The 12271-nt window shown below is 64.3% G+C and overlaps 1 protein-coding gene across 2 annotated transcripts in view; it reads right to left on the reverse strand.

Moving 5' to 3' along the window:
* Positions 1-12271, reverse strand: part of LOC311526100 (solute carrier family 12 member 9-like) — a 51152-nt gene that overhangs the window by 15747 nt on the left and 23134 nt on the right. For both annotated transcript variants that reach the window (XM_084638801.1, XM_084638800.1), the window contains 2 exons: positions 8585-8667; positions 3592-3716 (listed from right to left, as the gene is read on the reverse strand). In XM_084638801.1, the coding sequence (XP_084494927.1) occupies positions 3592-3716; positions 8585-8667 (208 nt within the window). The remainder of the gene's footprint in view (positions 1-3591; positions 3717-8584; positions 8668-12271) is intronic.

The raw sequence follows: 12271 nt of genomic DNA on the forward strand, positions 1-12271 counted from the left end.
CTGTTATTTTCTCTAATTGTTGTTTTTGCTGAAAGGTAATTAAAATCCCCTTTTTATTTCGCATGTCGGCGAGGAGCAGGAGGGGGAGCCAAGCGGTGGGGAAGGGGGGGGAGAATGCTGCATTGAGGCAGGGGAGGGGGAGAGCGATGCAGAGGGAGGGGGAGATGCTGGATGGGGCGGGCCGAGAGCCCTTTAGCCAGGCCAGCCCCAGCCCCACTCTAACCAAGCCCAGCTGCCCACCCCTCAGCACATGCTCGGGGCTGCCCCCACCATCCGGCTCTGGGGCTACCTCTCCCTGCCAGCTCTCCGTTCTCGCCCCAGCCCCGGGAACTCACGGGGCATCTTCTCACGCTGTCCCCTCTGCCTGGCACAGCTTCCTGCCACCCCTGGCCAAGCCACCGTCACCTGCCCTGTCTCTGCTCTGGGGCCCTGCACTGGAGCCTGGCCCCACGGGGATGGTGGCGTTCCAGCCGGGGCAGAGACAGGCTGGCACCTCATCCCGCAGGAGAATCAAGACCTTGGGCAGCCCAGAGGCTCTTTGGAAAGCCACGACCAGGGGACACGCAGGGCCCCACCGTCACTCGGCTGGCCCAGGGCTCAGCCAAGCTCAGCTCCTGACAGCGGCTGAACCAAGCCAGCTAGCGGGGACGCGGGTGGGCAGAGGACAGCTCCCGGCAGAGTTTGCAGCTACGGCACAGTCTGCTCTGCACGACCGCAGCTGGCTGAGTCAGCCTGGGGTCAGGAGGTGGCTGGGTTCCCGGAAGACACTGAGCTCTCGCCTAGCAGCATCCATGAGTAACGCCTCCCCCCTCTGCGGCTGAGTGGGAGATGGTCCCACCGCGGACGACGCCCCGACCTCGGTTATTCTCACCTCTCAGCAGGACGACAGCCATGTGCCAGGCTTGGGCACTGAGGCCTCAGCAAACGCCAGCCAGTCCAGCACTCTGCAACACCTTGGCAACAGGCTACCGCAAGCCCACCCCACCCATGCAGAACAGGGCCATGCTCAAGGCCTCGGCTCCTCCCCGTCAAGGCGCTCCATGCCCTGGGCCCAGGGTATCCAGAAGAGCCTTGAGCTCTGGATTGGGACCGTGGTCAGCAGCTCTGCTCCTCGGGCCAGAGGAACTCTCCACCACCAGGGTCAGGCTCATCAGTTCAGGGCTTTCTCAGGGGCCGGTCCCAGACCAACCTCCCCATGCAGGGCATGGCCCGCACAAAGAGGAATGACCCCGGTGAGGGCACCCCATGGCACCCCTAGCTCCATGAGCTGCCGGAAGGTGCTCAGATACCCCGGGGACTGAACAGGACAGACCAGGCCCGGGGGCAGGATACCAGACCAGATGGACCAATGGTCTCCTCCAGGGTGGCAGTGGCTGTTGTCTAGGGAGTGGGGCCCGCTCTGGGCCCAGGGGTTCTGCCCAGCAGTGAGAGACGCTCTGGGGTCTGGTTTGGGGCCCAGGGAGGACAGCGCAGGTTTGTGCAGAGTGAAGTGGCTGAGATCAGCGCTGACATAAACAGTAGGTACCCAGGGAGAACCCACTGAGGTGCTGCCCCCCACAGCCAGGCCCCTCACCTGGGTCCCCATGGCACAGCAGGCTCCTCCTTAGTATGCCTGCAAATGCCCCTCCATTGCAATGGCAATGCAGGGAGCCACAGTGCAGACAGGCTGCTGGCGCCATTGCCATTTAACGCTGGGCAGCGCAAGACAGGGAGAGCAGCTCTCAGCAAGCACCAGGCCATGCGGGCTGTGCCACACCGAGGAGGAGTGAGACAGGATCAGCCTGACGCGCGGAGCCCTGCCCACACTCCACACCAGGGTGCCTTAGAAGTGCCAGCCCCCAGCCCCAGGTCCCCTGCAGGCAGGGGCGCCATAGCCTGAGCCATGCCAACCACAGGAACCCTGGCCTCTGGAGGGCTGTGCCACTCCCAGCCATTAACTTCAGCACGTCACCCCTGGGCCCGGGCACAAAAAACGGACAGAGACTGGGCCGTTTTCACTAGAATCTTCCTAATTCAAGTGCCATTTTCTCCAGGCCTGGGAAACCTGTGGCATCCACCCCATAGGCGCAGCACCCGCTCTTCCCCTCCAGCAGCCGGGTCTGGTAGTTAGCACCTGGAGAACCCCACTGCAGTCAGGACCCCATTATGCCAGGCGCTGCACGTGCCCATGGAGAGAGAGAGTCCTGCCCCACACGCTCCCAGCCTGGATGCACGCACCAGCTAACGGGGGCGGGGAGGGGAATGTCAGTAGGGAGAGGCAGCGCAGGCTAGCGGTTAAGACGTTTTCTGAGGCTTACCAGAGCTAGGTTCTGCCCTGACCTGTGATAGGACGTCCCCCTCCCTGGGCCGCCTTTGGGTCTCCTAGACTCTAACCATGGGGTCCTCATATCAGCCTCTAGCCCCTTCCCCTGCAGAAGGGGACCCACCCCTGTGAACCCTGAGCGATGCAGTGGCTGGACCAAGGGGAATGGGGCCAGAGCCCAGGACTCTGTCTGGGTCTTCACCACCCAGCCACCTTCCTCCTCCTGAGCAGGCCCCGCTGCCCCCCGGCAGCGCCCTGCCTTTGCTGGGGGGCAGGGCAGCGGGCGGCCGTGCTGTTCCAGGAAGGAGGCTGGGCTCTCCCTCGGTTTAATTACGGCTAATGGAAGGCTTACTCCAGCCCTGCCTGGCATGCTGCCCCAGGAGCGCAGCAGGACGCGAGCCATAAATTTCCCACCAATCGCCCGGCGCGCTCGGGGCTTGTGTTTCCATTGGGCGGTTGGTTTTTTCCCTGACTAAAAACGGTATTTGCTCAAGGGCAAAAGCTTTTTAACCAGCCTCATAAATGCTTATTACCCAGCGCCCTGCTCGGCTTGATGGGATTAGAGGTGGGCAGGATTGATCACACGCGGCCCCCCACCCCCAACACCATGAGATCACACCGCGCTGGGGGTGGGGGCTCACATTGATCGGTTCGCGCCCAGCAGGGGGGAGGTTCATCGGTGAGAAGCAGGGGGGAATCTCCTCTGATACCTCGGTGCAGGCTAAGATCCCTGCTCTGGGGAGGGCTGACCAAGCCAGGAGAGCATCACTGCCCCCCAGTCCCAGGGAGGTGGGGCAGAGGGAAGACAGCATGACCCGCACAACCCCTGGATACGTGTCGCTTGCTGGCCAAGCTCCTGCCCCCGTCTGCCAAGCACGGGGCACCCAAGAGGGGGGACTTAGGTGGCAGCGGCTGCCAACGCAGGGCTAGGGGGACCTAAGCCCCGTCCAGTCCATCCCTCCACTCCACCTGCTTCTTCCACGCACACAGCCTGGGGAAGGGTGGCGGGGTGGGGGAGGGGATGTGGGGCTGGCAGATTCTAACCCAGTGCCAGCTGGCAGGGAAAGGCCTGCCCTCCCTCCCTGGTGGGTTTGGAGGGGATGGGGGTACCTAATTAACAGCCCAGCCTGGCCTCCCACTGCCTGGGGGCATTAGTGGCATTGCGAGTCAGGGGTTACCAGGCGGGGCATGGCACGGGGGTGTGCCAGCCGCTCCTGGACACCCCGCTAGCAGACAGTCTTCTTGCCACAGCCTCTTCCCCCCCCCACCTCCCACCCCGGTCCGGGTACCTGAAGTTGGGGGCTGACGCCCACTCGAGGGCCAGGCAGGCCAGGTCAATGGTGGCGTAGACCAGCAGGAAGAAGATGGTCACAATGGCGGCGATGGTGTTCAGCTTCCCGGAGAACAGCACCAGCTGGGAGAGACAAGAGTGTCAGGCACCCCCTTGGCTGGCACAGCCCTGGGCTGAGCCATGGGGGCACCCGGGGCTGGGCGAACGGAGCCCGCACACCTTAGAGGGCTGGAGGCTACTCTGGCTGGTAGAGCAGGGCAGGATCCAGCAGCAGGGCAGGAGGCAGCATTGGGCAACCCCAAGGACACCGCCAGCTCTGACCTGCCCCAGTGGTTCTGAAAGTGCTGAGCCAGATACTGGGCCCCCATGGCCCTCTGAGGGAAGCTAGGATGCCAGCTCCCCTGCCATGGGCTCCCTTGGCATCTCTGCCCAGGGCACCTCCCCCTCCTCCCGCGCCCACCTGTGTGGCACAGAGAGACTGGCACCATGTTCACCTGGCTCCCAACCCCAGGCACGGCGCCCCACCATGCCCCCCACGCTGGCCCTTCTCGTTCACCTCTCACGGGGGGCCCCGGGAGTGAAATCCAGCCCCTCCATCCTGGGGGTCACCGCGGAGCCACCCCCCTTAGAGGAGCAGCATAGGGCGGGAGCCAGATCTGCTCTCAGTGGCCCCCCTCCCAAGCCAGAGGCTGCCACGGGGAAGCCGAGCACCGAAGCAGCAGAGGCAGGGAGCCAGCGCCCAGCCCAGCAGGCTGTCCCCAGTGCCCTTCCTGGGGGAAGTGGGTCCAGAGAGCCACTGAACAGCTGAAATCTTCCTGCTGGGAGGGGAGCAGTGCCAGGGCTGCACCCCAGCCTGAGGCTCTGGCATGACACAGGCGCAGTGTGGCCGGGCTTGGGGGGGAAATAATGGCCCCTTCCAGCCTGATGTATTCGACAGCTAAACCCACCCGGCTATTACTGCTACGTCCATTATTGGGGCAGCTGGCCTGGGCGCTCCAAGTCATGGCCACAGCCTCTCCCACGGGGGCCGGGCCAGCTGGCTCCAAATCAGCCCAGCCATGGCTGAAGGCCTGTCCCCACATGGGCTGCATTGCGCTGGGGGTCCCAGTGGGCTGAGCCCAGCAGCGGAGCCCGCACATGGGGAGTCCACGGGGCCATGGGTCACAGCCAGCCCAGTGTGTCAGCCAGGAAACAGCTTCTCAGAGGCTGCCCGGCCGCGTGTGTCTGGTCATCTGGGCCGGGATCTCGACTGAGTCCTGGGGGAAGAGCTGATCGGAGGCTGGGGTGGGGGGGCTCACTGAATCTGGCTCCTGCCCTGAGAACAATGGATGGGCCTGTCCCCAAGGCCCTGGGCAAAGGAGGGAAGCAAGCAGCCTGGGCAAAGGTGGGGATGCGCAGGGGAGCGTGCGGGCCACGCCCAGCCCTGGGGTAAAGGGGGGACATGGGGGGGAGTGTGCAAGCCACACTCAGCTCTGCGGTAAAGGGGGGACATGCAGGGGAGTGTGCAAGCCACACTCAGCTCTGCGGTAAAGCAGGGGACGTGCAGGGGAGCATCCGGACCACGCCCAGTCCTGGGCTAAAGCGGGGGGCACCTCAGCTGGATGGAGGGAGCTAGATCTAAGCACTGAAGAGATGTGACCGGCAGCCCCATGATCCTGAGCCTGCTGGTGCCCGCACCCCCGGGGAGGGCCTGCTGCACTCTTGGGGAGCTGCACCCCAGCCACCCCCACCCCAGTGCGGCCGGGAGCTGCTCTGAGCCGCGAAGCCAGCAGTGCAGCCTGACCCGCAGCAACCACTCCACGTGGGGCGCTTTAGATTATTCAACCCATTTCAGCAATTGGGAATTTCAGCTCGTTGGGAGCTTAATAGCGCCGAGCCACGGTAATCGTGCCTGGCTGCGCTAATGGAGTCCCCCACCCCCCGCCCTCACTCGCCCAGCCGTTTGCCTTTGATTTATAATTCAGTTAGCTGCTCATCAAGGGAAAGGATCTGAGCTGAAAGGTAGCAAACCCCAGAGCCAGCAGGGCAGGGGGGCCAGGCGTGGGGTGGGGGGAAGGCAGCAGGGGGTGCCGGGAGAGGCTGCTATCAGGGAGTCCTCAACTAGCTGCTGTTTGGGGAGGCTGGGAGGGGGAGATGAGGGGTGGAACGGGAACCTGCAGGGGGCTGGGAGCAGGCCTGGAAATGGCTGTCTCAGGCAGGCTGCCAAGGGCCATTAGCTGCTAGGACATGGGGTGACTCCCTAGGGCTGGTATGGTGCCCCAGCCCTGCCACTCCAACCCTGACCTGCCCACACAGCTCTGCCCGTGCCCCTCACTCCCGACCGGCAGCCCCCTGCTAGCTCAGCCTGGGCTCCCCACCCACCCCCCAGCTCGGCCCGGGCCCCTCAGTTCTGACCCACAGCCCCCTGCCACCCCAGCCCTGGGCTCCCCCAGCTCTGCTGCTGCCCCGGCTCGTCTGGGTCTGGGCTCCCCCACCCCCAGCCCTGCTGCTGGCACTGGGCTCTGAGCTCACGTCACCCTCTGCTGGCGGGAAGCTGGGGTTCAGCTCCTGGCCTGGGAGCCCCATCGCTGGAGCCTGTCGGGGGGGCCTCCCCCACCCTGGGCCCCAGAGCTGGTGGGGATGGGTCTGCCTGGGGCCTGTCCAGGCCGAGCTTCCCTGATTCCGGCGGCAGCACCAAGGCGCCAGCTCGGGCAGGGAGTTGGCATTTCTCTCAACAGCCGTGTGTGAGGCCCTCACCCGTGCCATGTGTCAGTGCCATGGGGCACGCTGCACCCATCAGCCAGGGCAGCCGCCCGCCATTTTGGATCTGCAGTCTGGAGCTCATGTGAGAGTCACCAGAGTGCCTGGGGGGCTGGAGAGACCCCCATTGCCTCTGGGCCCGAGCACCCCAGGGCAACCCAGCTGGGACCGATGCCAGGCAGCCAGGGCCTGGGGCAGGTCCCTCTCCATGGCAGAATGACGCTCCCCTAGCAGGAGCCCGCCCAGCGCCAGCCCCTTGAGGCAATTTTCAGCTCCCAGCTGCCTGGCCCGCACCAGCACGGGTGGGCGCTCTCCCCCTTCCCGGGGCTGGGCCTGGCCCCTTGGCGAGATGCAGCCATTAGCTAATGGCAGGGGAGGGCGATTCCTCCCGCACACCACGGGGCTTGTGATTCAATTGACTCCAGAGGAAGAAAATCTCTCAGGAGCAGCTGCCGACTGGAGCTGGCCAGGCAACGGGTCCCCCTCTCGCACCGGCTGGCGCTGCCCTGCCATTCAGCACTGGGCCCAGATGGCTGCTGCATTCAGGCCAGTGGCCAGCGTGCGGCCCACTGGCGTCTCCTGGTCTCCACCAGCTGCCCCTCGTCTTACACCGAGACTGTCAGCTCCCCGGGGCAGGGGCCATCTCTCGGTTCTGCGTTTGTACGGCATAGCGGGCTGGGACCTGGAGCCTCAACGGGCCGCAGCTCTAGCTGGACGTTGGCAGCAATCCACTCCTCTTCATGCCAACCAGGTGTGGTCCCAGACAAGCTGTCCACGTGGCCAGCGGCCAAAGGGCCAGATCCTCAAAGGTATTTAGGCTCCTAACTCCCATTGGCTTCAATAAGAGTTAGGCACCTTTGGGTTTGCGGCTCTGTCTGTGAGTCCCTGCTGTCCATCGCCCTGGTTCTCCTGTACTGGCATGGAGCTGGCACTGGGCTCCCCCCGACGCCCCGTCACGTGCCTACTCTCTGCAGGTGGGTGCTGGGAGCCCAGGCCCCAGAAATGGATTTTTATCCCAGCCACTTCCAATCAGGGCTGAGCTGGCGGAGGTCAGCGCGACATCTCATGCATGCGTGTGTCCATGTTCCCTGCCGGCTAATGGGGCAATTTTTTAGCATTACATATATTTGTCCAATTTGGCGGAGTGGAGACGAGCTCGCTCTTGAGTCGGGAGCTGGTGCTGCCTCCCCACTCCTGCAGCCTGGCTGATGGCAGGTTCTGGGCACAACGCAATGATCCATGCGGCAGCACAGCGACACCCCCCCACCCGCACGGGGAGCCCTTTGTGCATGGAATTAGAGCGATTGTTTCCTTCCCCTGGGAGGTCTCGGGGGGAGAGCTCACAGCTTCACACAGAACTGGGGAGTGAAGCCCTGGGACCCCAGCTGCTGCCCCGGGACCCCGACTGAACAGCACCCCTAGAGACACCCCCACATACAACCTAATGACTGTGACATGCTGGGACTTGAGAACAGGGCCCACATGGTGCCTGCCTGGCTGCCAAAGGGGCCAAGTGCCCCCTCCCAGTTCCTGTTGACTTCAGTGGGGGACAGACTCCTTTGAAAATGAGGCCCCAAGTGCCCCACAGGGAGCCAAGCCAAGGGCCAGATTCACCCCAAGGGGCAGAAGTGGAAGCAGCCAAGTCAAGGGGCATTACCAGGTGCCAATGCTGCATAGAGTGGCCGCTGGCACGCAGCAGTGAAAGGGTTAAGAGTGGATCCGGGATCCTGCCGGCCGCAGAACTAGAGGGATCTCTGTGCTGCGGATACCGGCCAGCCAGGAGGGAGCCCCAAGGCCCAGCTGGCCCACAGATCCAGGTGACTCCCCCTTCTGGACTGCCCAGGCCCTGGTGTCTCAGCGCCTCACTGCACCAGCTCAGCAGGGCAGGGTTGTGTGCTCACACCAAGCACTGACCTCTCCGTTTCACAGGCGGGAAACTGAGGCACAGTCTCCAAGGTCCCACAGGGAGTCTGTGGAAAGATCCCAGACCTCCTGAATCCCAGCCCAGAGCCTTAATAACAAGGCCAGCCAGCCCCTTTAAATACTCTCCTTGTGCCCAGTTCACGGTTGAGATCCCATGGCCCTTCTACGGGTCTGGGCCCGTGTCCTCAGCCAGTCCCACCCACCATGGACGTGCAGCACTACGGCTGCTGCTCTCCACCCCAGAGGTGGCTGCATATCTGACTGCTGCTTGGGCCTAGCTTTGGGCTCCTCTGCGATGAGATGCCAGATGAAGAGCGCAGCCAACTCACCTGCACCAACACCCAGGAGAGGATCACAGCCACCCAGGGGTTCCCACCACGGGAGGTTTTCTTTGCTGGCGCCAGAGCTCTGCCTGCAGGGGAAAAGGAACCAGACGCTCTGTGTGAGAGAGGATTTCAAATGGGAGCAGAGACAGTGCCAGGAGGGGGGCAGGGATCAGCACCGGTTAGGGCAGGGCTGCAGAGGCCCCAGCTGGGACACTAGGCCAGCAAAGCCAGCGATCGCAGCCCGTCCAGCCCTCGCCTGTGTGACCCTCACCACAGGCATTGCCCCTCCCCGCCCCGGCCCATCACACACCCAGCGGCAGAACCAGCGGGTCCCAGCATCCCTGCGGGGGGAGGATCAGGGCCAACGCAGGAACAAGGTTCAGTCCATGCCAGCCACGAGGTCTGAAATACACAGCGTGTGTAGCTCAGACTGGCATGGCCCCACCCCCAGCCAGCGGATCGGGGCCCTGCCGAAAGCTGGCTTGCTTTCCCAGGCAATTTGGGGAACACAGCAGCGAGGCCCAGGAACCGCGCCCAACCCACAGCCCTACTCTGGCCCTGTTACACAAACCAGCCTGGGAGCACCAGCCAAGACAGGTCCCCGCAGGCTGGCTCCAGGGGCTGCTCGCACCAGGGCCTGCAACAGCACTGGCCTCGGTGGCCACTCCACTCATCAACGGCCCTTCACCAAGACCCAGCCTGCCGGAGCAGCCCAGTCCCTGGGGGGGCGGGAGACCAGCCACAGTGTGACTGGAGGGCGCGGGGGGGCAGGAAGTGGGGAGTCCTGTGCCAGCAGGCAGGGTGCAGTGCCCCAGCATGCCAGCAGTCACCACAGGAGTGGCACCTCCAATGGGCATTAACTCAGAGCCAGCACCATGGCACCCCTAGCACCACTGAAGCTTTGGGGTCAGCACTGACTGAGAGGGGACAGCGCCCCCTACTGAGCCCCCCTCTCCACTCCCTGCAGCACAGCGCCCCCTACTGAGCCCCCCTCTCCACTCCCTGCAGCACAGCGCCCCCTACTGAACCCTCCTCTCCGCTCCCTACAGCACAGCGCCCCCTACTGAGCCCTCCTCTCCACTCCCTGCAGCACAGCGCCCCCTACTGAGCCCCCGTCTCCACTCCCTGCAGCACAGCGCCCCCTACTGAGCCCCGTCTCCACTCCCTGCAGCACAGTGCTCCCTACTGAGCCCTCTTCTCCGCTCCCTACAGCACAGCGCCCCCTACTGAGCCCCCCTCTCCACTCCCTGCAGCACAGCGCCCCCTACTGAGCCCCGTCTCCACTCCCTACAGCACAGCGCCCCCTACTGAGCCCCCCTCTCCACTCCCTGCAGCACAGCGCCCCCTACTGAGCCCCGTCTCCACTCCCTGCAGCACAACACCGCACCCCCTACAGAGCCCACTCTCCACTCCCTGCAGCACAGCGCCCCCTGGAGCATTGGGACCAGCACTGACTGAGAGGTGAGAGTGCCCCCTATGGAGCCCCGCTCCCCGCAGCACAGCGCCCCCTACAGAGCCCCCTCTCCATTCCCTGCAGCACAGCACCCCCTACTGAGCCCCCCTCTCCGCTCCCTACAGCACAGCGCCCCCTACTAAGCCCCCTCTCCACTCCCTGCAGCACAGTGCCCCCTACTGAGCCCCCTCTCCACTCCCTGCAGCACAGCGCCCCCTACAGAGCCCCCTCTCCACTCCCTGCAGCACAGTGCCCCCTACTGAGCCCTCCTTTCCACTCCCTGCAGCACAGCGCCCCCTACTGAGCCCTCCTTTCCACTCCCTACAGCACAGTGCTCTCTACTGAGCCCCCCTCTCCGCTCCCTACAGCACAGCGCCCCCTACTGAGCCCCGTCTCCACTCCCTGCAGCACAGCGCCCCCTACTGAGCCCTCCTTTCCACTCCCTACAGCACAGTGCTCTCTACTGAGCCCCCCTCTCCGCTCCCTACAGCACAGCGCCCCCTACTGAGCCCCGTCTCCACTCCCTGCAGCACAGCACCCCCTACTGAGCCCCCCTCTCCACTCCCTGCAGCACAGCGCCCCCTGGAGCATTGGGACCAGCACTGACTGAGAGGTGAGAGGTCCCCCTACGGAGCCCTGCTCCCCGCAGCACAGCGCCCCCTACTGAACACCCCCTCCACTCCCTACAGCACAGCACCCCTTCTGAGCCCCGTTCCCTGCTCCCTGCAGCACAGCGCCCCCTAGAGCATTGGGGTCAGCACTGACTCAGAGGGGACAGCGCCCCCTAATGAGCCCTGCTGCTGCCCGCAGCACAGCGCCCCCGGCATCACGCTGGAGCTTTGGGGTCAGCACTGACAGAGGGGACAGCACCGATTCAGAGGGGAATATCGAATCAGTAACGTGCCTGTGGGCCCTGGGAGGTGGCCCTGCCAGCGTAGCTGGGGAGCTCTGAGGAGCTCCAAGCCAACGGCCGTTCAGCTGCAGGCCACACGTGCACCAACCCCCGTCCCCGGCAAGCAGGCGCATGGCCTGGGCTCACGGCACGTTCAGCTGGTGATCGTTACCCGGTGGCTGATGCGCGTTACCCAGGAGCAGAGAGCCACCCGGCTGGGGGCAGTGGAGCAGGGACACGCCTTAGCACACAGGAAAACCGCCTAGAGACCGGAGTGTCGCACGTGCTGTGCCAGAAGGGGAACGACCCAAAACACGGCCCTTCGCTCCGGCCTGGGGTGCAAACTGCCACCGCGCCCCCTCCCCTGAACTAGCCCCGGAGAGAGCCCAGCCCCCACCCAGCGCCGAGCCGCTATGCAAACGGTTAAGTGGCTGCATGCATTAGCGAGCCGAGAGTGCAATATTTCATGCCGCCAATGGCAGCGAGAACATAAACTACCTGCCAGAGAGGCTTTCAGAGCTGCCTGGTTTAGTCCATTCCAGGGGGTTTAGTGATTGTCACAAACGTCCTTGGGAATCCTGGCTCCAACCCCAGCCCAACAAAATCCGCCGCAGGGCACCTAATGGACCCTCCTCTCTCTGGTTACCGTCACGGCACCTGGCAGAGCCAGCTCCCCATGAGCCAACCCCTTCACCCCCCTTTGGGCTGCAAAGCTCGGGTCAGTGCCAACCAAGCCGGGCCTCTCCCCGACACCCCCACTGCTGGGCATGGGCTCAGGGAATGGCGCCAGCTGTTGCCAGAGAGACAGAGGTATCCACTGTCACAGATGCACAGGGGATCAGAGACGGGCAGGCACCAGGGCTGTGCTCTGCCCCTGGGCCATGCTGAGCCCCGGGCTCCTGCCCACCACCCGCCAGGCCAAGGAGAACGCAGCCCGGGGCAGAAGGGTGCTGCTCTGCATGGCAGGGAAGGGGCATTGCTGAGAATCAACGGCCCGACAGGAGCTAATTGGATCGAAGGAACCACATCAGCAACCCGCTCACCTAGGGTTTGAGTGGGGGGCTCCCAGTCAGCATATGGGGGTCCCACCCGCCCAGGGGCTCACTAGCCCCTCTCCTGGGATGGAACTCCATGGACACATAGGCCTGGGCATCCCTCCAAGCACAGCTATGGTCTCTCCCGGGGGAGGGCTCGGCATGGCTCTCCAGGGCATCTTGGGAGTGCTTTGTAGTGCAGGCCCTCAGTGACGACATGGGGTAACCCCGTGCTCTGCATCTGAGTATCTCCAGGGTGGGGCAGAGGTGACCCTATACTACACATGGGGAAACTGAGGCACCAAAGGCAA

The sequence above is a fragment of the Lepidochelys olivacea genome, assembly GCF_965140295.1.
Source record: "Lepidochelys olivacea isolate rLepOli2 genome assembly, chromosome: 9".
Classification (NCBI taxonomy): Eukaryota; Metazoa; Chordata; order Testudines; family Cheloniidae; genus Lepidochelys; species Lepidochelys olivacea.